General features: G+C 37.2%; 1 protein-coding gene across 1 annotated transcript in view; it reads right to left on the reverse strand.

Moving 5' to 3' along the window:
- Nucleotides 1-16,874, reverse strand: part of LOC140237173 (uncharacterized) — a 68,016-nt gene extending 51,142 nt beyond the window's left edge. Inside the window, exons 1-3 of the mRNA XM_072317114.1 lie at nucleotides 16,698-16,874; nucleotides 4,110-4,208; nucleotides 3,663-3,678 (exon numbers count right to left, since the gene is read on the reverse strand). Of these exons, the coding sequence (XP_072173215.1) occupies nucleotides 3,663-3,678; nucleotides 4,110-4,208; nucleotides 16,698-16,874 (292 nt within the window). The remainder of the gene's footprint in view (nucleotides 1-3,662; nucleotides 3,679-4,109; nucleotides 4,209-16,697) is intronic.
- Between the last annotated feature and the right edge of the window lie 11,013 nt (nucleotides 16,875-27,887).

Here is a 27,887-nt window from a genome sequence, read left to right on the forward strand (position 1 = left end):
GGAGTCTCAAATAGTCTAAAACAGCAATGTAAGCTCTAAAATTATTCGTGAAAGGATTTGGGCTACTAGAATCTTAATTCGCAGAAAGATTCGAAGAGCTGTCTAGGCTATGGTAGAAAGTTGTGACTCTAATAATCATACTGTATACAGTGAAGCCATCGAATGGGATGATTTCAAATTCACAATCATGCCATTATTTTGTATGCTTATGTTTGACTTTAATTTCAGTCATACCTAAGGGAGAGTATTGTTTGAGATCTATAAGCTCTTAAATGCAAATTGTAGATCTCACACACAGCTAGCTATCGATGGTGGTATCAGATCCTGTTTTAGAATTAGTCTGACTGAACAATTCTATAGTTATGGCTAAAGAATTGCTTTTTTTCTGAATCAATACCTCGTGTCTGAAAGAGTTGTAAATGGTGCATCCTCGGCAGATGAAACTCGAATCAGCAATTTTGACAAACAAGTTACAGTGAATAAATTGGCACAGAAAAGCAACACTGTAAACAGGAAAGAATCATTTCCATGACTGTACTATATAGGTGTAATATTTTGAGACAATGTATATCCAAAAATCAATCAATGGGAAGCGCTACAATCAGAGCACAGGTCTTTTACAATCCCAAGATATGACACATTGTATGACATAAAAACCAAAAACAGAACCGTATAATTTGACACGTTTTTCCTTTATAGGTGTATTTCTGGTCTGGCTAGAAATGGCTGTTATCTTAACTTTTTCTGTTTCTTGTTTTAGTTCGTAGGAAATTCTTCCTTGAACATAAGCTGATAACACTGGGAGAGCTGATAATATTGGGATCAAGTTATTTTATGCAAATGCATCCTCTTGTGTATTAGTTAACGGATATTGTACAGATAGATTTGAAATAGGACAAGGGTGTCGCCAGGGAGATCCTTTGTCCCCCTACCTCTTTTTGTTAGTCAGTGAAATACTTGGTATCCTAATACGACACTCGGATTCTTTAGTTGGATTGCATATGAATGGGAAATCGCTTAAACTTTTGCAATATGCAGGTGATACCCTTTTGACACTCAACGGTTCAACCCAGGATTTACAAAGTGCTCTTACAATACTTAATGAATCAAAATTAATGTAACTAAAACTCAAGTAATATGGATTGGGAAGAACAGAACTTTCAAAAAAGAGATTTTACAAGAGTACAAATCAAACTGGATATCTGAAGGATATTTCAGGTACCTGGGCATAAACTTTTCAGTTAAATTATCTGAAATGGTTAATCATAATTATCAAGAAAAGGCTAAAGAGATAAAACGTCAGATAGCGATATGGTTGAAAAGAACATTGACTCCCTTAGGAGAGTAACGATAGTAAAATCCTTATTGATACCCAAACTGAATTATTTGCTTTTATCTTTTCCAGAACCAAAATTAGAAATTATGAACGATGTTAACCGATCTTTTTATAAATTTATATGGCACAATAAACCTGATAAAATAAATAGGAAACAAATGTGTCAATTATACAGTGATGGTGGGGTTAAAATAACAGATATTTTTATACATTCTAAATCACTCAGAATATCATGGATAAGAAGATTCTTTTGTTATCCAAGTAACGAAAGTCTCACTTTACATAATGTTCCAATCATTCTTGCCTCCATCATACACATCTCTCCACTTATTCATGGGGGCTGAACATTACAAAGAATTAGCCATTTCAATGCGCAACCCATTTTGGAAAGAGGTATTATTAGCCTTTTCAGATCTAACTCAGTCCATTGTAGATGATATCGCATGTCAACCCCTTTGGAACAATCCTAGAATACAAGTTAATAATAATGTAATTTATTTTAAGTCATGGTGTGCTAAGGGGGTACGTTTTGTTAACGATGTTCTAGAAACAGATGGAAAATTTCTTTCATATTTTGATTTTCAACGTAAATACAATGTACAAGTAAACTTTCTTCAATATTATGGTTTGTGTAATGCTATTCGATTTGGTTACAATAGAAATGTCATATGATCATGGAACCTACATGTATTATCCCTGAAACATTGTTTTTAATACTGAAAGTGAAAAAAGGTTGTGCACATATCTACCAGGCTTTCTTGAAACATAAGATAAAGGAATGTAAAAGTCTTATAAAATGGAAACAGGAGTTTGATTTTGACAATATCATTTGGGGTTTTTATTACCAAATTCCCCTTTATTCAACTGTCGATATAAACATGAGATGGTTTCAGTTCAAGATGCTAAATAGAATTCTTTATATGAAAGATGCTTTATTGAGATTTAAATTAGTAACAGATAACCTATGTACTTTTTGTAATAACAGCGAAGAAACAATTATGCATATATTTTGTTCTGATTATATTCAAACGAAATATGGTCAAAACTTGAGCTTTGGCTGTCCCGTAATGCTATTCATATTAAGCTTACAAATCAAAATAAATTATTTGGTTTTTATGGACGTAATAACAGTGCCCTCAATTGTATTATGATTATAGTAAGGAAAGAAATTTTTACAGCCAAATGCAAAAATTGTTTGCCAGTTTTTAAACAAATCATGTTATTATGATATGGAAAAGTATATATGTAAAACAAATCTGAAAGAAAAGAAATCTATGAAAAAGTGATTACATTTTACTAAATGTTTCTGATTGTGTTTTCTTATGAAATGATTTATCAGGTAATTTTCTGACACTTTGAAAAGAATTTGCAATTTATAATTGATTTTTGTAACTGTTTGCTGTTCTTATTGTATTTAGAATGGCCAAGAATATCATGTGTTAAATCTGCATGTACATACATATCTCTTTTTGTATATATTTGTGTGTATGATATTATTTAATAAAGGAACCCTGTGGAAGGGGAAAAAACATTGGGAGTGTTCTTTACCTTGTCATTGGGGCTGTCATTAATCTCATGACTGGAACTATCTATGTAGTAATAGGAGACAAAGCTAACAAATAACAATAATAATAATAATGAAACCGAACACCACGCTTGCCTAGCAGCCAACATTGCGTTTTGTCTAATAAGTCCACAAGAAGTAGATAGTTTCCTGTTTTGATGGCTCCTCGTGAAAGGAACATTTTCGTTTTTATAAGGAAATGCACAATGCCATTTAGGACAAAGCAAATTTATGGATACTGCATCGTTTCAATGAACACGTCGCTATTGTCTGTACAGGTAACTGTACTTTTGCCACAATCGGGAGAAAACTAAACAAACGTGGTGGCAGATAACTACACAGATTTGTTACAAGCACAACTGAAATCAGTGTGCCGAGTTCGAAAGTGAGGAGTTTCAGTATGCTTCTGCTCCATTTAAAGCGTACATAGGCCTATATCTCACAATATACCACCTGTGTGTTGGTCAGTTGTTTTTGACATTGGTCAAAATGTGGCTGTCTCAATAAAAAAACAACAACAACAAAGAGAAAAAAACGATCAAACTTGGTTCACAGAGTGGCATAACAATCACATATAGCTAGACAAAAGACACATGATTTCACTATGAAGATGGATTGGTTGATTCCCTTACCGTGTACTACAGATACACACAAAACTGCAGTCGTAGCAATCATCGCGTGCAATGCCAAAGCCGTGGAAGAGTAGTCGGGAAAGTTTCGATGCAGCATTTTGTTTTCTTGCGAGTGAGAGATCTCACCCACCGCACTGCTTGGCAGACTGAGGAAGTGGAAAGAATCGGGTATCTCTTCGAAGTTAAAAACACAGTATCATGAATCGATACAGCTGAAATCATAAACTCATGCTGTTCTCGTCTTGTCGTTCATCACGGTGGACAATTCAGATTTACCAAGAGGCTGAGCAAGTTAATGATCATCTCATGAAACTTCAAGAAGGCACATGCTCCGTCAAATACACTCCGACACCCTTGCACATGCGTGACACCGTCAATCGCATCTGAGCATTATTTTGTTCCGAGCAAGTATGCAGGCGCTCGCTGAACAGGACCGGTTATCGGCTCAAATCTGTGGTGGACAGTAAAACCGCTGCGGCGTCACAGCTCGGTTTCCTCTTTCGCGTGAGACACTCGACACCGATCGAAACACAGCGATGCGATGCGCTCAAGAACTGAGGAATTAGAAAGGACACACAATTCTCATCAAAATCAGGGATTTCATTAGGGTTTTTTTTCCCGAACTACGGCCCGTAAAGCAAAATAGAAGTACACTTAATTCCTTAAAGAATGTTTCCTTCAAATGCAGAGTTGATTACGCGCTAATTATGTTGCGTATTGGACACTTTCGTAGTGTTCGTGCAGTAATAATGGATTAACACGACAAGATCAAGAGCAGCCTAAATGAACTCCTAATGAACTTTGCGACAGGATGAAAACAGTTTAAACAAACATATAATTGTGGTGGGGTGGGTGGGGGTGCTTCAGAGCGGCTGCGTCGAATGTCGATTGACCTCGAAGAGCTCTGATAGTGATATGATGAGCCAAGTTGGCCATATCAGTGTGCGAACAGAGGTACTGTGTTGGCCTTCGCTTCAGAGCACAGGCTCTTTGGAGGCAAAACGCATTGAAGGGAAATCCCCTTCACACATTGGTAGGACTAACGCGCACAGCCAAATCTTTCATTGGAGGAAAGTACTTTTGACCGCGCGAAGTGCGTCATTGCAGCTAGACTTTCTTTCAGACCTTATCAATGCGTCAAAATCCCTATCCGCCATGAGTGTGGATATCATGCCCAGTATGAATTGTATAAATCCAAGTGCTCGTCAATATAGATAAAGAAAGTGTGTTATACATTCTACGAGTTTCTTCATGTCGCTTTCCTATAATGCAAAAGCTCAAATTGTTTCAGTCTTCTTTTTATCAAGCAATGGCGTTACCGAAAGTTAGATTTTTTTTTTCTGAACCAGTTCCCTAATGTGTTAAACGCATCTTCATTACCTAGATACATGTATGGAGATACACTTTGTACCACCACTTGGGTTTCATTCCGATTTGACAACTGCTCATAAGATATCAGGAGTAAGCTACGTGAGCTTATCGAGTCAAACAGTTGCAAGTCATGGTTGAATTTAACGCTTCAAATAAATTCAGCCACCAGCTTCACAGCAGCTTAGTGTGATGAACTTTCCCTCCCACCACCATTTTTGTTCCGTAACCGTACTCGTTGATTATGACGTCACGTATTTCATAGTTTCAACGATGTCAACAACGAATACTGGTAATAAGGGCGGCTGTTTAGCACTTTAAAGATTATTACGCAAGTATTGGGCGGACGCTTGGACCTGCGATGTACAACGAGAAACTTTTATCATCTCAAAAGCTGATTAGACGTAACCGGAAGTGACCTCGTTCGTGTAGATTCTTTCCCCCTCTTTCCGGTTCTTCCACATCCTGGATCATCTATAATCTACGTATATAGTATATAACCGATATATCACATCTCGGTATAGGTATTCCGGGTCATCATTGCATCACGCACTGATACACATGTACACTGACACACACATGCCTAAAGTGTATCATTAAATGTGTCTATTTTATTGTATTCAACACTTGTTGTGAATTTCTTTTCATTTATGGTCTTTCTGTAATTGTTTTATACTGTATAATTATGTTTCACGTTCTTGTTGAGTGTCTCTGTTTTGATGTTTGATCCTTGGTTGTATAATATTGCTAGTAATGACTTGAATAAACCTTATATTGAAACTTTTTTTCTAAAACGTTATACCATACTTGAATTCTGTTTTTTATGTTCAGTCCTTGGTCAAAACCACAAGTAATGGCATCATACTATTTTGTAACATATATTCAAATCAACATTTTTTGAAGGGCAATTAATGTTTTGATTACAATATTTGACAGTGACAATGTTTGACATTGTTTTTCCCCGTGTCACCCAAACATAGGGTATTGGAGGAGATCCCTTCCCCCCCCCCCCACAAAAAAAAAAAAAATCAAGATACAGTGTAATATCACGAATTGAGAAAAAATATACAATCTATAATATCATAAACCTATATTTTTCACAGACGCGCGATGGTGCGCGGGCGCACATACACACATAAAGCACACACAAAGCACACACACAGTGCAAAACAACTTAACAGTCAACATAGTAATCGTTGCGTAGGATAACAACCCGTGATGGAAGAGAGGAGTTATTTCGGTGGTAACTTCCGGAAATGGAGCTATGCTTCCTGTTCTTCGTTTCCGTCCTTATCTAGTAAGCGTTACAATGATGTAGTGCTTTCTTTGTTGTGTTGCCATAATATTGTTCAGTATTGATATATACTTGGAGAAAAGGTTCCGTGTTTTCGGTTGTATATTATTTCAAAAGATAGCTTGAACTCCATAATACATTTATATGTAATATGTCCCTAACTTATGCGCTTTTTCTCTTTTTTTTCTCTCTTTTTGTTTCTATATTCTATCATTACAGATATATCTATCTCTTTCTCTCAGCGGTGGCCCGGTGACCAAGTGGCCCGGGGCCACTAAAGATTGACGTCAGGGCGTGCCACATTTAAAAGAAAAGGTAATCTTTTCGTGGCTCGATTGGGCAACTAAGGTTCGAAATTGATTATTCTGTTGCTTCCTTTTATTTCGGAGCAATCTATTTCTTATCCGAGTCACCCAAATTCCAAGTGTAAAGATATTGATGGTCCAAACGGCCGGGCAGAACGGGCCACCAGAAAGAGACAAAATAAAACAAAATAAAAAAAAAATGGCGTCGCGCCCTGATGATACGTAGGCCCCTATATGTATAATATCCGCATTCGTGCACGCAAATATACACACACATATGCAATACAGCGACCATTTGAGGAGATGCATCTCTTTGTATTCTTAATGAGTCAATGTGGCTTTCTCAATTTCTGCTGCCATATCCTTCTTTTTAATGACCAGTGAACGCATAACGTGTATGATTTCATAACTTATTTTCAATGGCATTCATTTTCTGTGGGCAGATAACAGTTACAAGATTTTTCTTGGTCCAGTGACTGATGTTTACATAGAAATGACAATAAGGTATACGCGATTTACAATATCACGGCGACACAATAACAATAACAATGGTGTGTGCATTCAGTAAATCTAGTTTGCCATCCACGCACCAATTATGGATACAATGAATTTATTTGAAATTCCAGCAGCGCTTGCGTTATTTCTGCCAATATTGACATTCTTGATTGGTTGTTTTGAGAGTGTCTTTCCATTGCATTTGTGTCAGGGAGAGAAATGGACAAAGAACATGTCATTCTTCTGTGCGTAATTTCCGTCCAAGTAAAACACATGATTGATCAAAAACGATACACCGTCGCTTGCGGTTGGAGACTTATTCATGAACAGTGGCGATATTCCCGGTCAAGTTTCGTCGCTGGTTACTAACGAGGATGACTGCACTCTGCTCAGAGAAAAATAAGTCGGGTAAATATTAGTTTCGCCTTTGGCCAAGGTCTTTTTTTTTTTCATGCAAAACTGAAATCACAAATACATTATACCAACATTACTCTCACACTAAAACTTGCGGTCTGGCGTGGGTAGGACGTTGTTTCTGTAGGCCCTATATTATCAACACAAGGATGCATCGAGTAATATAGTCGCCTACTGATATTTGATGGTGACGAATCATAATTGTAACAATGATATTTTTCTAGATTTGCCCACCCTTGTTTGTTTGATACTTTTCAAATATTTGTTTCGTACCAAGCTGTTTTCAAACAAAAGAAAAGGGAGAGTAAAAAAGTATCAAACTCATGGTTTGATTTCCATTATCAGGAATATTTGGTGGTTGTTCCTAATTTTGTGTTTCTTCGAAATGAAGCGCTAATACAAGAGTAAAATTCCAGTCAGTTCATACACGTGTGCCGCAAAAGTCTTCCAAAGTCTCGAATAAAGAGTGTATAGTCGGTATAGTGGGAAACCATTTATGATTTCCCTTTGGATGAGAGAGGGAGAGAGGGAAAGAAATAAAAATTTTCACATTAACTATATAGTTTAGTGCCCATGACACTAACAGGAACTCCCGTCGCTTCTCGGACTTTTGCCCGCGATCATGATTTTATAGTAACATTTCAATCTATCAAGTTCCTCTCCGCAGATACGTTGTTGTTGCCATGCGTCCCATGTTTATTTTCAGAATATAAGCATATATATAAATAAGTAAATATATATATATATAAATATATAGATATATGTATATATATATATATATATATATATATATATATATATATATATATATATTACACCATTACAACCTAATTTTGATTACACTGTTTAGACATGGAATTGAGTTCCTCTTCATGTAGACTTTACTTTATAGGATAGCGAACCAAGCTCAAAATGTCCCTGACTTTTTTTTAACCCCAAAGCCAAACTATTTAAAAAAATGAACACGAACTGGCTTTTATAGACTCATGGCATTTATCATGAACATGGCCAATAAAAGAGGAAAAACAGTCAAAAGATGAACTTCACTGAAAGACGCTACAAACAGTGAAAGATATTTGGCGTCATGAAGAAAGTGAAGTCATGCATTGCATACTAAGTCTTCAACACCTCCAGCGAGATGTATCCCTGTAGTTGTAACACTCCAATGACTGTGACATACCTTGAAATTAAGTGCCATTTTCAGAGTTAGAATATAGATACAGTATTTTCATCCAAAAGGGTTTACAACAGACGGTTTTATAGGCCTACTCTCAAGTTCAAACTGGCTTGTAAGCAAAATATTGTAAATTGTCATTTTAGAATTCAATTCTAGGTTGCTGGGAGCCTGATGTTTTTATAATAACAACGATAATTGGTAGATCCCAGATTAGATTAAATGTATATATTATTCATGTATATCACCTTTTTTCCCTTTGTATATACAAACCAACTGCATAGTGGTAGTGCAGCGATAACATCGCCTCGCAGAGCTTCCGGACTCTAACATGCTTTTCCACATTGTTACATGGTATTAATGCTATAAATATTTATATCTAAGCATGAAAAAAAAAATTCATGACAGTACATTAGCATAATTACTATTCGAAAACAAAGAGTTTTGTCTATCACCGAAAACAGCCATAAAATAAAATGAGGAAACGGTGCTAAGAACGTCCGCTCTCCGTGCTCACAGCGAGGATTTCCTCCTGTGGCAAGTGGGATGAAGAGATCTCGTTCGCTTGCCAAATTCTTACGCTGCAATTTTCAGATGTATTGCATGTACTTTTTTCATTCTTTTCGAACAGTTTTTTTTTTTTTTTTTTTTTGTCTGCTAGTTCCTTTTACGGAGATAGTTTTGGGGGAATTTGTCAGCTTATCAAATCCAGCTTTTGAATGAGCGCAAATGTCAAAGGTGAAAGAATAAAAAAAGAACGCCTTCCTGCCGATGCGTCAAGGTTTTACGTTACCATTAAACCGATCCACTTTACAATCAGCACTCACGCCTATATTGCAAACGAAGGTCACTTCCTTCCTTAATCCTTTCTTTGCCAATGAGTAAAATGTACTCAAATTTTACACACATGTCTATGGACATGATATCAATGTGGCACACACAGAGAGAGAGAGAGAGAGAGAGAGAGAGTTGATGACATACCTGACATAATTCATACATACATGGAAACATAATGTGTACGTGACCAACATAACTTTGGTTTTTTGAAACTAAGCGTGAACGGCTGAAATGGTCATTCTCGTATAGACATAATGGCTCCGGTCGAATGGCATTACTTTCAGTTTCTGTGTTGCATAGTCTAGATTAAAGGAAGCACATGTCTCACAAAGAGAGTTAATGTCAGACCTGACATAATTCACACATCTAAAAAATGGAAACAATAATGTGTACGGGACCTACATAACTTTGGTTTTTTGAAACTAAGCGTGAACGGCTGAAATGGTCATTCTCGTATAGACATAATGGCTCCGGTCGAATGGCATTACTTTCAGTTTCTGTGTTGCATGGTCTAGATTAAAGGAAGCACATGTCTCACAAAGAGAGTTAATGTCAGACCTGACATAATTCACACATCTAAAAAATGGAAACAATAATGTGTACGTGACCAACATAACTTTGGTTTTTTGAAACTAAGCGTGAACGGCTGAAATGGTCATTCTCGTATAGACATAATGGCTCCGGTCGAATGGCATTACTTTCAGTTTCTGTGTTGCATAGTCTAGATTAAAGGAAGCACATGTCTCACAAAGAGAGTTAATGTCAGACCTGACATAATTCACACATCTAAAAAATGGAAACAATAATGTGTACGGGACCTACATAACTTTGGTTTTTTGAAACTAAGCGTGAACGGCTGAAATGGTCATTCTCGTATAGACATAATGGCTCCGGTCGAATGGCATTACTTTCAGTTTCTGTGTTGCATGGTCTAGATTAAAGGAAGCACATGTCTCACAGAGAGAGTTAATGTCAGACCTGACATAATTCACACATCTAAAAAATGGAAACAATAATGTGTACGGGACCTACATAACTTTGGTTTTTGAAACTAAGCTTGAATGGCTGAAATGGTCATTCTCATATAGACATGATGACTCCGGTCGAATGGTATTACTTTCAGTTTCATGTTGCATGGTCTAAACTAAAGGAAGCACATTAAAATTCGTGAAGACGAAATAACTTTCATTCATCAAGGCCCTAATTTAAGTATATTCCGCCCCATTTTCTCAATGATTTTACAAATTGAATAAGATCAAACATGCATAGCGGTAAATGTTGAAGTAATCGGCGTATACTATTGTACAACAAACCTAAATGTAATTCTATTATAGTTATGCATACTATCTAACGGTGATATCGATCAAAATTTCACAGGCAAATTGAATTAAGATCCCGCTTCATTTATTCATCAATGCAAAGAACAGGGTCTTTAACCCGGTGAAGTGGTCCCGCCTTACATCCAACTAGACCCATGGAAGACGAAGTTTTGCAGTAGAATAGGACTATTAAGCCATCCTCTCAGATGACATAAAACAAACAAATGAGATTCGAATACATAAGTAACCAATTTTTATGGCTGCCGTATAATCGATACAGAAATGAATGTACATCTAATATGTTTAGAAAAAGGCACACTGAATGAAATAGATTACACAAGAAGACAGCTTCATGAAATTCTGAGCAAAATGGAATAAGTGATTAGATAATTTGAGCTACCCATCTTAATGCAGCAGATCATCTCATTGTTTCCTTGTATTAGCTCATTAGAGCCATTTTGTCCATAGGCCCTATCATATCAAGATAGTCTTGCTTGCAAGAAACTCTATACAAGCTTTGCTCACGTATATCTTGATCACGGCGTACATAATAGATTGTTATCAAGTGTCACGTGTTTTAATATAGAATGTTGGCACCCTTCCATGCAAATCATTTGAAAAGTACTGTAGGCCCTACCTATTTGACATCATGTAAAACAAAAATGTAAAATGAAAGGGAAAGTGATGTTTTGCCTCGTTTCAGAAGATAAGGTCTATTGAAATAAGGTTATCGTCATCATATGATCCGTTGATAATGATGTGAAAATGAATATGAGTAATAATGATGTTTAAACAGTTACATCGATGGTATGATTTCGCTAATACTAGGTTATGTAATAATCTGTTTATGTACTTACGGCCTTCTCACTTTTAGGAACTTTTTTATTGTATCCAATTTCATCTGATTCACACAGCATCCCGAGATTCTGGCCCTTGACGTCACACACATGATTCAAGATTTCAGAACACTGTAGACATAATTCATCATTACAGAAATGCTCACATCCATCACGCTTTGCTTCATCTACTGCATGAATATTCGTGGAGATTAAAAACCTGAAATTGTAGTCTGCCTTGAGCAAGTTTTTATTCCTATAGACGCTCGCATAAAATATGTCATTATTTTCTTCTTTTGTATGTGTGGGGGGGGGGGTCTTTTCTGCAATCAAACATGAACACTTTCAACTCAAAATCTAAATGAAGTGTACAAATACTGACAAATGCAATGATTGAAATTATAATTTTACTCAAATATATATATTGCCAAAGTTCAATAACCTTCCACCATAGTTCTTCAGAGTTTTATAATTGCCCAAAATCTGATCAGTGCATCTGCATCACATGCAGTACACCTGGGTAAGACAATGTGTTAAATATTTCTATGCCCTGATATCATTCTGGTGCGGCTGTATATGGGAGAATGAGCGCACTGAAAGAGCACGCCTTGGCATCTTTCAGAGGAATACAAATTACAGCTGCTATACACTCAGTACTATAATAATGATGATGCTAACACTTATGGAAAAGATAACAATAGTATTGTATGATTGATATTAATCAAATCAAAAATAGTGATATAGTTAGCATTATCATCACAAAGAAAACTTGATAGGATTTATTTTTTTCCTTTGTGCAAGGCCGTCTCTGCATATAGGAAGCAAATTCTTCTGTAGGGCCTTGACCACTTCCAGTCTTGACCAATTTTATACACCTTGGTCCAGACGGACATATTATAGCGAGCAAGACATCATATCAGTGACAGTATACAGTGCATATGTACATGCTGGACAGGGCTAGAACCAACGATCATTTGTTGTACAACCCACCTGACCGCTACCTGTGACATAAGTAATCTGACATTCATTATAGCACTCATAATCATATTCAAATTTTCTCGAAACGGTTTGCGTTGATTGGCAAGGACGCAGGAAGGCTAGCATAGTGGCATGTGGGAAATCCCGCACACGTGTTTAGGCAATCAGAAAAACAAAGCTCTTCATTTCCGATCACGATTGAACACAATAGAACAGGAAATCACCATCGGTCGTCCCTTTCAATATAACTAGATCTCACCTCCCATTTCTCTCTGTGAGACAAAGAGCAATGGAGGCAGCAGCTAAAGTTTGCTTGTGTGGTTTTGGCAACAGCCTTTGTTTGCTCTGAAGGCATACATTTCAAAATAGTGTAATATCTTTAAATGCATGAACAACAAGTTTATAGATTGCCATATTCAACTCAGTTCCGAATGCATTCTTCGCACTTGAAATATAAGCTAAAGCTTGCTGGTGTGGTTATGGCTACTGCATGCCTGTATTTATTTATTTATTCCGTCATATTTAAACAGGGTAGTCCCCTCAGTTTCACAACTGCTTTCCAGGGGAGCCCTGTGTACATATACATGATAAAAACATTGGATTACAATAGACTTCATTTTAAAAAAAAAACATATACAAGTATAACACATATACACAAAACAATACAAACTTTAAAAGATACTTTAGACCATGGAGACTGACTTCAAATATATTCTGAATTCGGCATAAACAAAATGTATTATTTAAAAAAAAAAAAAAAAAAAAACCTGTGTAATAGAAATTACTGTAATGACACACCAAAAATATAAAACTGAGTTTAAAATACCATAATAGGGATTAATGGAACCAAAGAAGAAATCATAAAAAAAACCAATACAAACAGTAAAAAAAAATACAAAATTGTTAAAACATTCAATAAATAATCATTATACCATAATCAATATTTATTTAAAACGTGTAACTCAATTGACGGCATAATTTTCTAAATCTTTCAAAAGAGGGGCAAGTTTGTAAGAATACTGGTAAGGTGTTGAATATTGCACTTCCCTGGTAAGAAAAAGATGTTCGCATGTATTCTGTCCATGGTGTAGGCACAAAGAGGGGGCTGTTGACTGCGTATCTTGTGAGGTAGTACACTGGTCTAATGGCAATGAGTGGTTTTAGATAAGCCGGCACTCTGTCATTTAAGATCTTGTAAACCATTATACATTGTTGGTATTTAAGTCTTTGTTCGATTGATTGCCACCGAAGCGTTTTCAACAGAGGAGAAGAAGAGGAAAATTTGTCGGCATTTAAGGCCAGCCGAGCAAACTTATTCTGGCATCTCTGCAATCGTTGCGTACATGTTTTAGTCTTGTTGCCCCAGACCGTACAGCAATAATCCAGATAAGGAACAACTAAAGAAAAATACAAATCAATCAATATTTTCTGGTTAACATAGGGCTTGATTTTCAGAAGACATGCATATGTTTTAGATACTTTTTTTACAATGTTATCCACGTGACTAGACCAACTTAAATAAGGGTCTAAAATTACACCTAAATACTTCATCGTTACCACTCTTTCCAAACTCTCATTTTCACAAATGATATTAAGTTGTTTATTTCTTACTTTATTTCTCGCCCCAAACAGCATAACCTTTGTTTTACCAACATTAATAAACATATCATTAACATACAGCCAGTTAACAATGTGATTAAATTGGCTTTGTAACGAAGATTCTATTTCTTGTAATGACTTTCCCCTGTTGAACATAACCGTGTCATCAGCATACAGTGATAGTTTGGTGGATGAAGAAAATTGGACATGACAAAGATCATTGATGAACATTGTGAACAACAAAGGTCCTAAGGTAGATCCCTGTGGTACACCTGACTTCATTGTCAGGAGATCACTAATTTTGCCGTCTATTGAAACACACTGTTTTCTTTCTGTTATATATGAGTGAAACCACAAATACTCTTTTCCGGTTATGCCAAATCGTTTAAGTTTCTCCAAAAGTTTATCATGTGGAATAACATCGAATGCCTTGCGAAGTCTAGAAATATGGCACCTGTCATGTAACCTGAACTCATATTCGCCAGTAAATACTCGGTAACATCAAGAAGACTTGTGTGCGTAGAGTGCAGTGGTCGAAAACCTGACTGACTTTGTGCTAGTAAATTGTGTTCTTTCAAATGATTATAAAGCTGGCTGTGGATTCCTTTTTCAAATACCTTGCTTACAGTAGACAAGACCGAAATGGGCCGATAATTAACAGGATCTGTTTTTGTACCGTTTTTATGTACAGGGATAATCTTAGCTATTTTAAAATCAGTTGGTAATTTTCCGATTTGCAAAGAGTAGTTAAACATAAAAGCTAAAGGTTTAGCAATCACTTTAGCGGCTGCTTTGAGCAGTCTGGGGTGCATTCCATCAATACCATAGCTTTTATTTTGCTCAAGTGATTCAAGTTCCCTCTGTACAAAATTTTCAGCAATTTCTTTAAATTCAAACACCTGTTTCGTTACGTCCAGCGGAACCACAATTCTATCATTCATCACAACCTTATCTTTTTCCCGCAGTTTATCACAAATACAATTAAAATATGAGTTAAAAACATTGCTTACTTCATATCTATCATCTATCATTTCACCATCAATTTCTAATTTCAGTATGTTACTTTCTTTCTTACGGGGTAATAACTCTTTCACCTTTTTCCATTTGGCTTTAAAATCATTCCTTCCAAATTTTTGAAAAACATTACTATAATATTCTCTCTTTAATTTCTTATTCAAATTATTAACTTTATTACATAACTTTTTATATTCATTCCATAATGTTTCTGATCTAATCTTATTAAATTTTGATTTAACATAATCACGTTGACGCGCAATCAATAAATACTCATCATTTATCCAAGGAGCCGGGTTTAATTTTTGTCTTACACTTATATAAGGTGCATGTTTGTCACAAATAGACAAAAACATTTCTTTAAACTTTCCCCATAAACTTTCAATATCCGTTTCAGACTCCAAAAGGTGCCATTGTTCATTTTCTATATTAGTAAAGAAATCTTCCTCTTTGTATAGACGGAATGACCTCGTATATGAAATTTTCGGAACTGACTTAGGCGTACACTCTTTCAATATCACATAAATCAAAGAATGGTCAGATATGGCCATGGAGTATACATCTGAAAAAAGATCACCTAATGTTTCAGATACCAAAATCAAATCTATCAATGTTTCACTACATCGAGTTATCCTCGTTGGCTTGGATACAATCTGTGACATATGGAGAGTATTGCATATTTGCACAATTTTACGTGAAAAATTATTTTCAGTTAACATATTACAATTCATATCTCCAATCACTACGATCTTATCACTGAAATTACATACATTTTCAAGATTTTGCTCAAGATTTTCAAAAAATGTTACATCCGTGCTCGGTGGGCGATATACTATTCCCACAAAATATGACTTACTGTTTGGTATTTTGATTTCCAACCACATTAGTTCTAATGAATCTTTTTCCAAATCTGTCCTTCTTTTATATGTGATGGCGGTACTTATGAAAACACCAACTCCGCCTCCTGTTCTTTCTACACGGTCATATCTTTCCAGATGGTATCCGTCAACAACAAGGGAAGCAGAGGGATAATCTGCATTCAACCATGTCTCCGACATCGTGAATATATCATATGGATTGTTTTTCAGGAAAATGCGTAATTCGTCAAACTTGTTACGAATACTACGTACATTAAGATGGGCTATTTTTAACCCCTTTTGTTTAGAGAAGTGAACAGTTGCTGATCTATCCTTGGCTATTTCAGTTTGTGAACTTATGCACACATTGTCATCAACCTCATCATTATTTACTGATTTTTCGGAGTGAAATGGTAGTTCAGATATTATACATTTCCAGCAAATCCAGTTAACGTTTGAATAAAAGATATCATCAGAAACTTCACCACATTTAACATGCGCCCATTTATCACAGTTAGTACATAGTATAGATTTTTGATTCCTCTTAACACATTTTGCACAATATATGCATGGGTATTTATAGTTCATAATTATTGAAACAGTCTAACATATCAAACTACTGCTATTTAGTTCTTAGTCAAATTTTTCAATGTCTCTTTCACTGTTAATGTGTACCTTCTTCTTTGATTTCAGGAAAGCCGTGATGCGACCGTCGTTTGTCCAGACTTTGAGAACTTGGGCCGATCGTCGTGTTTTGTTGAGAAGTTCTTGTCGTGATTTGGTCAGGTCCTCGTGAACGTAGATGTTTGTACCTTTCAATTTTGATCGACTGTCGTAGATTTCCTGGCGCATTTCCTGGCTCCAAAAGGTGAAATTTTAGACGTGAAAACGCCGGACCTTACGTGACGTTCGTTCAGTCCGCGGCGCCATAGAAAAAAATGCCTTTGCTCGCTCAGCAGGTACATTTCAAATAGTTTAGTATCCTTGAATGCGGGAACAACAAGTTTATAGGTTGCCATGTTCAACTCAGCTCCAAATGCATTCTGTGCACTTGAAATATAAGTTAAAGTTTGCTGGTGTGGTTAATTTGGCAACTGCCTTTGTTTGCTCATCAAAATAGTTTAGTATCCTTGAAAGCGGGAACAACAAGTTTATAGGTTGCCATATACAACTCAGCTCCGAATGCATTTAATGCACTTTAGATATAAGAGGAATGAAACTCAAATGTACATGTGGATTAAGTGAATGCAGCAATGATAGTAGAACACATCAGTGAAAGTGTAATGAAAATCGCACAATCCATTCAAAAGTCATGAATTTCTGAAGTTTTGGTGTCGTCATCACGTGATGAGAAGACTACTACGAATCATGACGTCACACATGGAAAATGATAAAAAAGAAAATACAAGGAAAAATCCCACTAAGTATAATTCTTTATGAAAAGCACACATTCCCTCCACTTGTTATTGACATATGCCAAGAGTAATCATATCCCCGTGCTTTCTAAAAGAGGTGAGTCTAGTACTCTCTCATTGTGCCAGAAAAATGAGAACATGTTAGATTTTTTTTTTCTCTATATCGTTTTCCATATGTGACATCATGATCTGTAGAAGTCCTCTTATCCAGTGGTGGCGGCACCAAAATAATAACAATTATATTACTTTTGAACGGATTGTTTGATTTCCTCAAGCTTGCACTTCTGTGTTCTAGCAATATTGTTGCATTCAATCAAGCCACATGTATATTTGGCTTTTACTCCCGTGATTACCTCTAGTAGCTCGAAACTTACTTTCTATCAAAAAGGAAATTGGACTTGATCAAAACAAAATATGATTATTAGTGTATCAACATTTGACAGATGTCTCTACCTAATGGGAGGGTCCATTCTTTGTATGTGATCCAATGGTACTGTGACGCAGTGTAATTTTGGAAAGTGAACTATGACCTTTGATTCTTCATGGTTACAGCCACCATTAGATGTAAACCAGTGTGTCAGTATTCAAAACAGATCACTTCTTCTGTCGGCACCGTATCCTTCTGTCCTACTGGTACTCCTTATGACTGTATTGTCTGCACTGTCTGTCCTTCTGTCTGTATCTGCTCTTTATACTCTAAAAGCCGTTAGATTGTTTTCATGTACAGATATTTTTGTGATTGCCGATGTCACAGACATTTTTGTGAGATGTTGTTTTCTCGATTTAATTCGAATGCTATCATAAGTGTACACAATTTAACAGGATACTTAGTGTTCGTTACTTCGAAAATGGAATAGGGTTCGTTAGTATGAACATTTGTGGCGTCATTCCTAAGATTCGATGTTCATAAGTAACGTTCTTTAAACCGAAAATGATAGGAGTCACCGGTACACTGAAGGTTCGTTAATCATGTTAATTGCATCCCCCAAACACACTTCGGAGGATACTATAGATTTGCGCCGCCGCCGCCTCAGAGATTTTATTGTGATATTGGCTTGAAGGTGTATTATCCCTGCTGGAAAGAACACCTGTGTCCCATAGTGTGAAGCACAATGTGAAACACAGCGTGAACACAGTGTGAAATCTCTTCACACCGTTAAATTCAAGCGTTTTAACATTGTAAACACGATGTGAATCATCAATTTATAAGTGTGAAACAGAACATTACTATGTCAGTATGTGAACACCCTGTCAAAAGACACAACACAGTGTGAAATCATCTTCACAATGTTAAAATTCGAGCGTTTTTACATAGTCGACTGTGTGAACACATTGTGAATACATTGTGGGACACAGTCTTCTTTCCAGCAGGAATAGTAAAATGATCGAAGGAGCCTATTGTTTTTCGTAATGGCGCCCTCTCGTGTTCCGCCTTTACACACAAAAAGTTACATTATTTTTGAGGATCTGCGACTTTGTGTGTGCGATTCTGACCGTATTTCTTGACGGATTTTTCTTCTTTTCTATAAGTTTGGCATATAAGTGTATCATAGTAAAGTCTAGACACCTATATACCTATTGGTATAATGCTGCCCCAACTGTTCCACCTTTTACAGGGTCATTGCTTGTGCTGGCCTTTAGTTTGAATCCGTACGCATAAAAACAAGCAACTGCTTGTGAGAAAAAAATGGCTAGCAAGCGCAAGCAGTTTAGAAACCAAGCATTTGCTTAAAGGGAATGGCTAGTAACTGATCAGTGGGTATCAGTGGGAATGCTGGGGGATGATTGTTCCAATCCTTGCGGGATTCATTTAAGAGTACATTATACTGTATATCTATTGTTGTGCGAAAAGTATCTGCTTCAGAATGGTCTTATATCTAAGTAATGCGCAGTTCAATGTTTCCTGGTTAGCATGCCTGTACAGTCGGGGTGATCGAACAGCCCAGCAGACACGCTCCAGCTATAAGCAAATGCCTTCTGCAAAATATATACCAATATTAAGGTGTGTGTGTGTGATATTGCCATGTTAAGGATGATTTAAGAGAAGCTGTGCTACTCTACAAATGTGAATCTACTACCATATGTCAAACCAACACACACACACACACACACACACATTCAGGTCCTGTTCCATCAAGCACTTTGTTATTGCAATTTTACTCAGTAAAATTGCAATGTAATACAATAATTACAATATTATATCAACACATTTTTGAAATGGAGGTCATCATTTTAATAATTGCTTTATCTTTCCTCTCCTTTCAGACATCTCTGATCATTATCCTATATTTACACAAGATTCAAGGAAGTTAACGCCCAAGCAAAGTAGTAATCAGAAACGTCGTAAGATCACGACAGATAATTATTTTGTCAATTTTCAAAATAGCTGGAAGATATTGAGTGGTCTTTTGTATAAAACAGTCCCGATCTTATTTTGTCCTATACAACTATGTTATGAACACCAATATTCTGAAATAGACGATCACATTCCGTTATGCAACAGGAAAAAAAATGATTATAAAAGAACTCCAAGACTCAAGTGGGTAACCCATTCTTTTTCAATTAGATGAAAAAAAAATGATTTGTTTCATAAGTACAGATGCAACTCCTCTTTAAATAGAAAACGTCTGACTTACAAGAAAACGCTTACTAATTCCTTGCGAATACAAAAGAGAAAATTTTATGTGAACCAGAAAAAAGAACAGAAAATGATATAAAAAAACCTGGAAAACAACTTAAAAAAATGAACTGCTGTGTGTGTGTTGTGTGTGTGTGTGTGTGTGTGTGTGTGTGTGTGTGTGTGTGTGTGTGTGTGTGTGTGGTAACTAGACGCTTAGATGTACACTAGAAGAATAACGGACGCATGACTGCATCGTCTTGGAGTCAGAATGCGAGTGTTTTCTTTATTCATGGTTCTCCACTGTATACTGCAACACATCTACCCTGTACATCAGGTGGTTACATAATACTTCTTGGTACTTTTTTCACATAATGAGACGGGGATAAGATGGGATAGCAGGTCCAGGAACAGAAAGGAAGTGGGAATAGGTTGTCAGCATGTATAGGGGGCTTGGTGGAGCTTGACGTGAAAAAGAAGCTAGAGAGCTGCTTAGGAGCGTGACAGCTCGAAGGGTGGTTGTGAGATGGATGTGGTCAACGGCGTAGCCAGGATTTCATCTTAGGGGGGGCGGTTAGTCTGCGAGGGAGCGAAGCGACCGAGCCCGAGCGAGCGGAGCGAGCGAGGGGGGGGGGAGGGTGTGGGAGGGGATTGTCCCGCCTCCCACGGTAAGAACTTTTTTGCATTTGGATGTTGTAAATGGTGCAATTTGATGCATGTTTTTGTGCGTTTTATCGACGTGAAACAGTCCCACTTGTTTATGGTAGCAGTTTATTTTGATGTAGATTATTATTGAACAATTTGCCTATAAAAGGGTATAATTTAGATACACTTCTTGTATTAATTCTTTTCACTGAATATCATGAACGCGACTGAACCCGAGCGAGCGGAGCGAGCGAGGGGGGAGGGGAGGGTGTGGGAGGGGGGTGTCCCCCCTCCCACGATAAGAACTTTTTGCATTTGGATGTTGTAAATGGTGCAATTTGATGCATGTTTTTGCGCGTTTTATCGACGTGAAACAGTCCCACTTGTTTATGGTAGCAGTTTATTTTGATGTAGATTATTATTGAACAATTTGCCTATAAAAGGGTATAATTTAGATACACTTCTTGTATTAATTCTTTTCACTGAATATCATGAACGCGACTGAACCCGAGCGAGCGGAGCGAGCGAGGGGGGAGGGGAGGGTGTGGGAGGGGGGGTGTCCCCCCTCCCACGATAAGAACTTTTTGCATTTGGATGTTGCAAATGGTGCAATTTGATGCATGTTTTTGCGCGTTTTATCGACGTGAAACAGTCCCACTTGTTTAAGATAGCAGTATATTTTAGTGTAGATTATTATTGAACAATTTGCCTATAAAATGGTATAATTCAAATATTCTTTTCACTGAATATCATGAACGCGACTGAACCCGAGCGAGCGGAGGGAGCGAGGGGGTAGGGGAGGGTGTGGGAGGGGGGTTTCCCCCCTCCCACGGTGAGAACTTTTTACATTTTGATTTTGCAAATGGTGCAATTTGATGCATGTATTTGCGTGTTTTAACGACGTGAAACAGTCCCACTTGTTTAAGATTGCAGTATATTTTAGAATAGATTATCATTGAACAATTTGCCTATAAAATGGTATAATTCCAATACACTTCTTGTATTAATTCTTTTCACTGAATATCATGAACGCGACTGAACCCGAGCGAGCGGAGCGAGCGAGGGGGTAGGGGAGGGTGTGGGAGGGGGGTGTCCCCCCTCCCACGATAAGAACTTTTTGCATTTGGATGTTGTAAATTGTGCAATTTGATGCATGTTTTTGCGCGTTTTATTGACGTGAAACAGTCCCTCTTGTTTAAGGTAGCAGTATATTTTTGTGTAGATTATTATTGAACAATTTGCCTATAAAATGGTATAATTCAAATACACTTCTTGTATTAATTCTTTTCACTGAATATCATGGACGCGACTGAACCCGAGCGAGCGGAGCGAGCGGAGTGAGCGAGGGGGTAGGGGAGGGTGAGAGGGGAACCCCCCTCCCACGATGAGAACTTTTTACATTTTGATTTTGCAAATGGTGCAATTTGATGCATGTTTTAACGACGTGAAACAGTCCCACTTGTTTAAGATTGCAGTATATTTTATATCATGAACGCGACTGAACCCGAGCGAGCGGAGCGAGCGAGGGGGAGGGGAGGGTGTGGGAGGGGGGTGTCCCCCCTCCCACGATAAGAACTTTTTGCATTTTGATGTTGCAAATGGTGCAATTTGATGCATGTTTTTGCGCGTTTTATTGACGTGAAACAGTCCCTCTTGTTTAAGGTAGCAGTATATTTTTGTGTAGATTATTATTGAATAATTTGCCTATAAAATGGTATAATTCAAATACACTTCTTGTATTAATTCTTTTCACTGAATATCATGGACGCGACTGAACCCGAGCGAGCGGAGCGAGCGGAGTGAGCGAGGGGGTAGGGGAGGGTGAGAGGGGAACCCCCCTCCCACGATGAGAACTTTTTACATTTTGATTTTGCAAATGGTGCAATTTGATGCATGTTTTAACGACGTGAAACAGTCCCACTTGTTTAAGATTGCAGTATATTTTATATCATGAACGCGACTGAACCCGAGCGAGCGGAGCGAGCGAGGGGGAGGGGAGGGTGTGGGAGGGGGGTGTCCCCCCTCCCACGATAAGAACTTTTTGCATTTTGATGTTGCAAATGGTGCAATTTGATGCATGTTTTTGCGCGTTTTATTGACGTGAAACAGTCCCTCTTGTTTAAGGTAGCAGTATATTTTTGTGTAGATTATTATTGAACAATTTGCCTATGAAATGGTATAATTCAAATACACTTCTTGTATTAATTCTTTTCACTGAATATCATGGACGCGACTGAACCCGAGCGAGCGGAGCGAGCGGAGTGAGCGAGGGGGTAGGGGAGGGTGAGAGGGGAACCCCCCCTCCCACGGTGAGAACTTTTTACATTTTGATTTTGCAAATGGTGCAATTTGATGCATGTATTTGCGTGTTTTAACGACGTGAAATAGTCCCACTTGTTTAAGATTGCAGTATATTTTAGTGTAGATTATTATTGAACAATTTGCCTATGAAATGGTATAATTCCAATACACTTCTTGTATTAATTCTTTTCACTGAATATCATGAACGCGACTGAACCCGAGCGAGCGGAGCGAGCGAGGGGGTAGGGGAGGGTGTGGGAGGGGGGTTTCCCCCCTCCCACGGTGAGAAGTTTTTAGGTGATCCGAGAATCCTCTCGGATCACCTTCTGTATCTGTACGGATTCTTTGTTGGTTCTTCTTCTTCTTCTTCTTCTTTATTTCTGGACAAAATTTGTGTAGAGGTTAGCTCAGAAAGTTCTCTTCCTATCAATTTCAAAATTATACCATATATGTATCATGTCCCAAAGACGACAGATCTAATGTATAATAGTGATCAGTCGACCGTGACGTCACTGTGACGTCATTATATGAAAACACATTCTCAATCATATCTCACTAATGGAATAGAGTTTTTCAATGAAATTTACGTCACATATATTTCAAGTTATGCGGATTCTACTCATATTCTCAAAATTCATATTTTCTCTTAAAACGTGCGCGTACGCGCGCGTTGAAATATTTGTATGCTCAAATCGAGCTCAAATTTTTTTTGCACACGTTTCAGACCATTTGCAGCATTTTTTGAAAAATTGAAAAAATTGGACGGACGCGTACGCGCGCGCACATATACGCACGTACAGCTCATATGCAACAGAAATTTCCCGATTTTTTACATTTATCGGATGTCTGAAAAGTCAAGGAACATTTCTAGCAAGTTTCAAGTCAATCCGACTCAATATGACGTCATACGGGACTGTCAAAGTTGAAATTCCGCGCGCGCGTCAATGGCGATATACAGTACAACAATGCCCAAAAACCGCCAATTTTAAATCCGATTTTACTCGTCAGGATGGACGGTGACCCCCCTTTTTCTTTACATATTCTGAAAGCTGATGAGTTGTACATGTCAGTTTATGGGTTGGCGATACTGAAAAAGTGATTAAAAGATATCAAATTTCTTAATAAAGTAAAAAAAGTAAATTTTCAAAATGACGTCATCAATTTTCAAGTTTACTTGGGCGTATCTCACTTATCCTCTGCCAATTTTCACTCAGATTTCAGTATGTTGTAGCTTATTAAATGTTCTTTCATTAATGTAATAACAACATTTTGATTGGATGGCGGCATCACCTCGTAAAAATGGATTAAAAGTAATCTTGTCAAATTTGACCAGTTTACGTGTTATCTCTATGGGAGAGCAGTTTTTCTGGCAGTGAAAATTGACATGACTATCTTTTTCGAGCATTAGCTCACTTATGCTTCGGTGAATTTTTCCCAGATTTTAGTATGTTGTAGCTGAGACTTTGGGCTATCGTAAGTGTGCCCTCCATTTTTTCATACGAGGCCGGCATCACGTCGAAAAACTTGGTTGAAAATGGCACGTGGCTTCGATGCAGCGTCAATTTGCTTAATACACAGGGCCTATGGAGCATGAAATAGGTCATTGCATAGCGCATCCGACTCGTAATCCTAAGGTCCCTGGTTCGAGCCTCACCCTTGCCAATATTTTTTTATTTTTTTTTCCAAACTCTTTTTTCTTCTTTTTCTTTATTTAGTTTTAATCTCCCTTCCTAACTTTATCTTTTTCTGATTTTTTAATGCTTCTCCTTCAAATTTCTATAAAACTAGAGATTGTAATTTGTCATCACTGACAAATTAAGGTGATCCGATTTTTTTTAATCAATGATTCGAGTCCTTATTGCAATAGGCATGACCATACAAGTTCCATCTGTGTTTAGAGACATTGGCCGTGTGATGTTTGCATTCTCATTTAGCAAAGGGAGTCATATTTGCCATGTTTGGTACCAAATTCTGCATACACTATAACGAAGAAACAGCAACAAGTACATATGACCTTTGACCCACCTTTGCACTCCCAAGATTGCATCTGATGAAATAGTGGTTATTTTGTGAAATGATTCTCGCGACATCGTCTATACGTGTGTAAAATATGGGAAAGATAAGGCAGGTATTCACCAAGATACAAGATGAAACATTTATGAACTTGTTATTTCATCAAATAATGTACGTGACATGAACTAAACATGTGCAAAATATGGGGGTGATAGGGCGTGTTTTTCTTGAGTTATTGCAAAGAAAGTTGCAGAAAGAAAGAAATACCTCAATACATAGAAGATAAGCGTTAATTTCAACCAAGTTTTTTATCGTGATGCCGACAACGTATGAAAAAACGAAGGGCACATTATCGGTAGCGTAAAGTCTCAGCTACAACATATTAAAATCTGGGAGAAATTCTGGGAGAAAGGTCAAGTGAGCTAGTGCTCGATAAAGACAATCATGTCAATTTTCACATTTAAAAAAATTCCCTCCCATAGAGATAACACGTCATAACGAAGATACAAAAAGAAGTACATATGACCTTTGACCTCAATTTGCACAGACAAGATGGCATCTGAGTAAAAAGTAGTTATTTTGTGAAATGATCCTTGTAATACGGTCTTTGCGTGTGCAAAATATGGGAAAGATAGAACATGTATTCACTAAGATACAGGATGAAACACTTATGACCTTTGACCCTAATTTACATACCCAAGATGATGTCTGATCAAGTAGTTGTTATTTTATGAAATGATTTACGTGACATGAACTTAACATGTCCAAAATATGGAAGTGATAGAGGCCGTTTTTCTTGAGTTATTGCAAAGAAAGTTGCAGAAAGAAAGAAATATCTCAACACATCGAAGATAAGCCTGAATTTCAACCAAAAATTTTGACGTGATCCCGACAGCGTATGAAAAAATGAAGGGCACACTTACGGTAGCGTAAAGTCTCAGCTACAACATATTAAAATCTGGGAGAAATTTATCGAAGGGTAAATGAGCTAGTGCTCGATAAAGATAGTCATGTCAATTTTCATTTCCAGAAAAACTGCACTCCCATAGAGATAACACGTAAACTGGTCAAATTTGACAAGATTACTTTCAATCCATTTTTACGAGGTGATACCGTTATCCAATCAAATTTTTGTTATTTTATGTTTGTAAGAACATTAAATAAGCTACAACATACTGAAATCTGGGTGAAAATTGACAAAGGACTAGTGAGATATGCTCGAATAAACTTGAAATTTGATGACGTCATTTTGAAAATTCACTTTTTTTACTTTATTAAGAAATTTGCTATCTTTTAATCATTTTGTCAGCATTACCACCCCATGAAATGACATGTACAACTCATCAGCTTTCAAAATATGTAAAGAAAATGGGGGGTCACCGTCCATCCTGACGAGTAAAATCGGATTTAAAATTGGCAGTTTTTTGGCATAGTTGCACTGTATATCGCCATTGACGCGCGCGCGGAATTTCAACTTTGACGGGCCCGTATGACGTCATATTGAGTCGGATTGACTTGAAACTTCGTATAAATATTCCTTGACATTTCAGACATCCGATCCGTGTGAAAAAACGGGAAATTTCAATTGCATATGAGCTGTGTGTGCGCATATGTGCGCGCGCGTACGCGTCCGTCCGATTTTTTCAATTTTTCAAAAAATGCTCCAAATGGTCTGAAACGTGTGCAAAAAAAATTTGAGCTCGATTGGAGCATACAAATATTTTAACGCGCGCGTACGCGCACGTTTTAAGAGAAAATATGAATTTTGAGAACATGAGCAGAATTCGCATAACTTGAAATATATGTGACGTAAATTTCATTGAAAAATTCTTTTCCATTAATGAGATATGATTGAGAATGTGTTTTCATATAATGACGTCATAGTGACGTCACGGTCGACTGATCACAGTGATACATTAGATTTGTCGTCTTTGGGACATGATGCATACATGGTATAATTTTGAAATTGATAGGCATTGCACTTTCTGAGCTAACCTCTGCACAACTTTTGAGGAGAAATAAAGAAGAAGAAAAACAAAGAATCCGTACAGATACAGAAGGTGATCCGAGAGGATACTCGGATCACCTAATAACATAATTAGGTGATCCGAGTATCCTCTCGGATCACCTTCTGTATCTGTACTGATTCTTTATTAGGTGATCCGAGTATCCTCTCGGATCACCTTCTGTATCTGTACTGATTCTTTATTCTTCTTCTTTGTTTGTTTCTTTATTTCTCCCCAAAAGTTGTGCAGAGGTTAGCTCAGAAAGTCCCCTGCCTATCAATTTCAAAATTATACCATGTATGCATCATGTCCTAAAGACAACAAATCTAATGCATCATTGTGATCAGTTGACCGTGACGTCACTATGACGTCATTATATGAAAACACATTCTCTATCATATCTCATTACTGGAATGCAATTTTTCAATGAAATTTACGTCACATATATTTCAAGTTATGTGCATTCTACTCATATTCTCAAAATCCATCTCTACCCTTAAAACGTGCGCGTACGCGCGCGTTGAAATATTTGTATACTCCAATCGAGCTCAAAACTTTTTTGCACACGTTTCAGACCATTTAGAGCATTTTTTGAAAAATTGAAAAAATTGGACGGACGCGTACGCGCGCGCACATATGTGCACGCACAGCTCATATGGAATAGAAATTTCCCGTTTTTTCACTTCGATCGGATACCTGAAAAGTCAAGGAATATTTCTACCAAGTTTCAAGTCAATCCGACTCAATATGACGTCATAAGGGTCCGTCAAATTTGAAATTCCGCGCGCGCGTCAATGGCGATATACAGTGCAACTATGCCAAAAAACCGCCAATTTTGAATCCGATTTTACTCGTCAGGATGGACGGT

Source organism: Diadema setosum, chromosome 13 (genome assembly GCF_964275005.1).
Source record: "Diadema setosum chromosome 13, eeDiaSeto1, whole genome shotgun sequence".
Classification (NCBI taxonomy): Eukaryota; Metazoa; Echinodermata; class Echinoidea; order Diadematoida; family Diadematidae; genus Diadema; species Diadema setosum.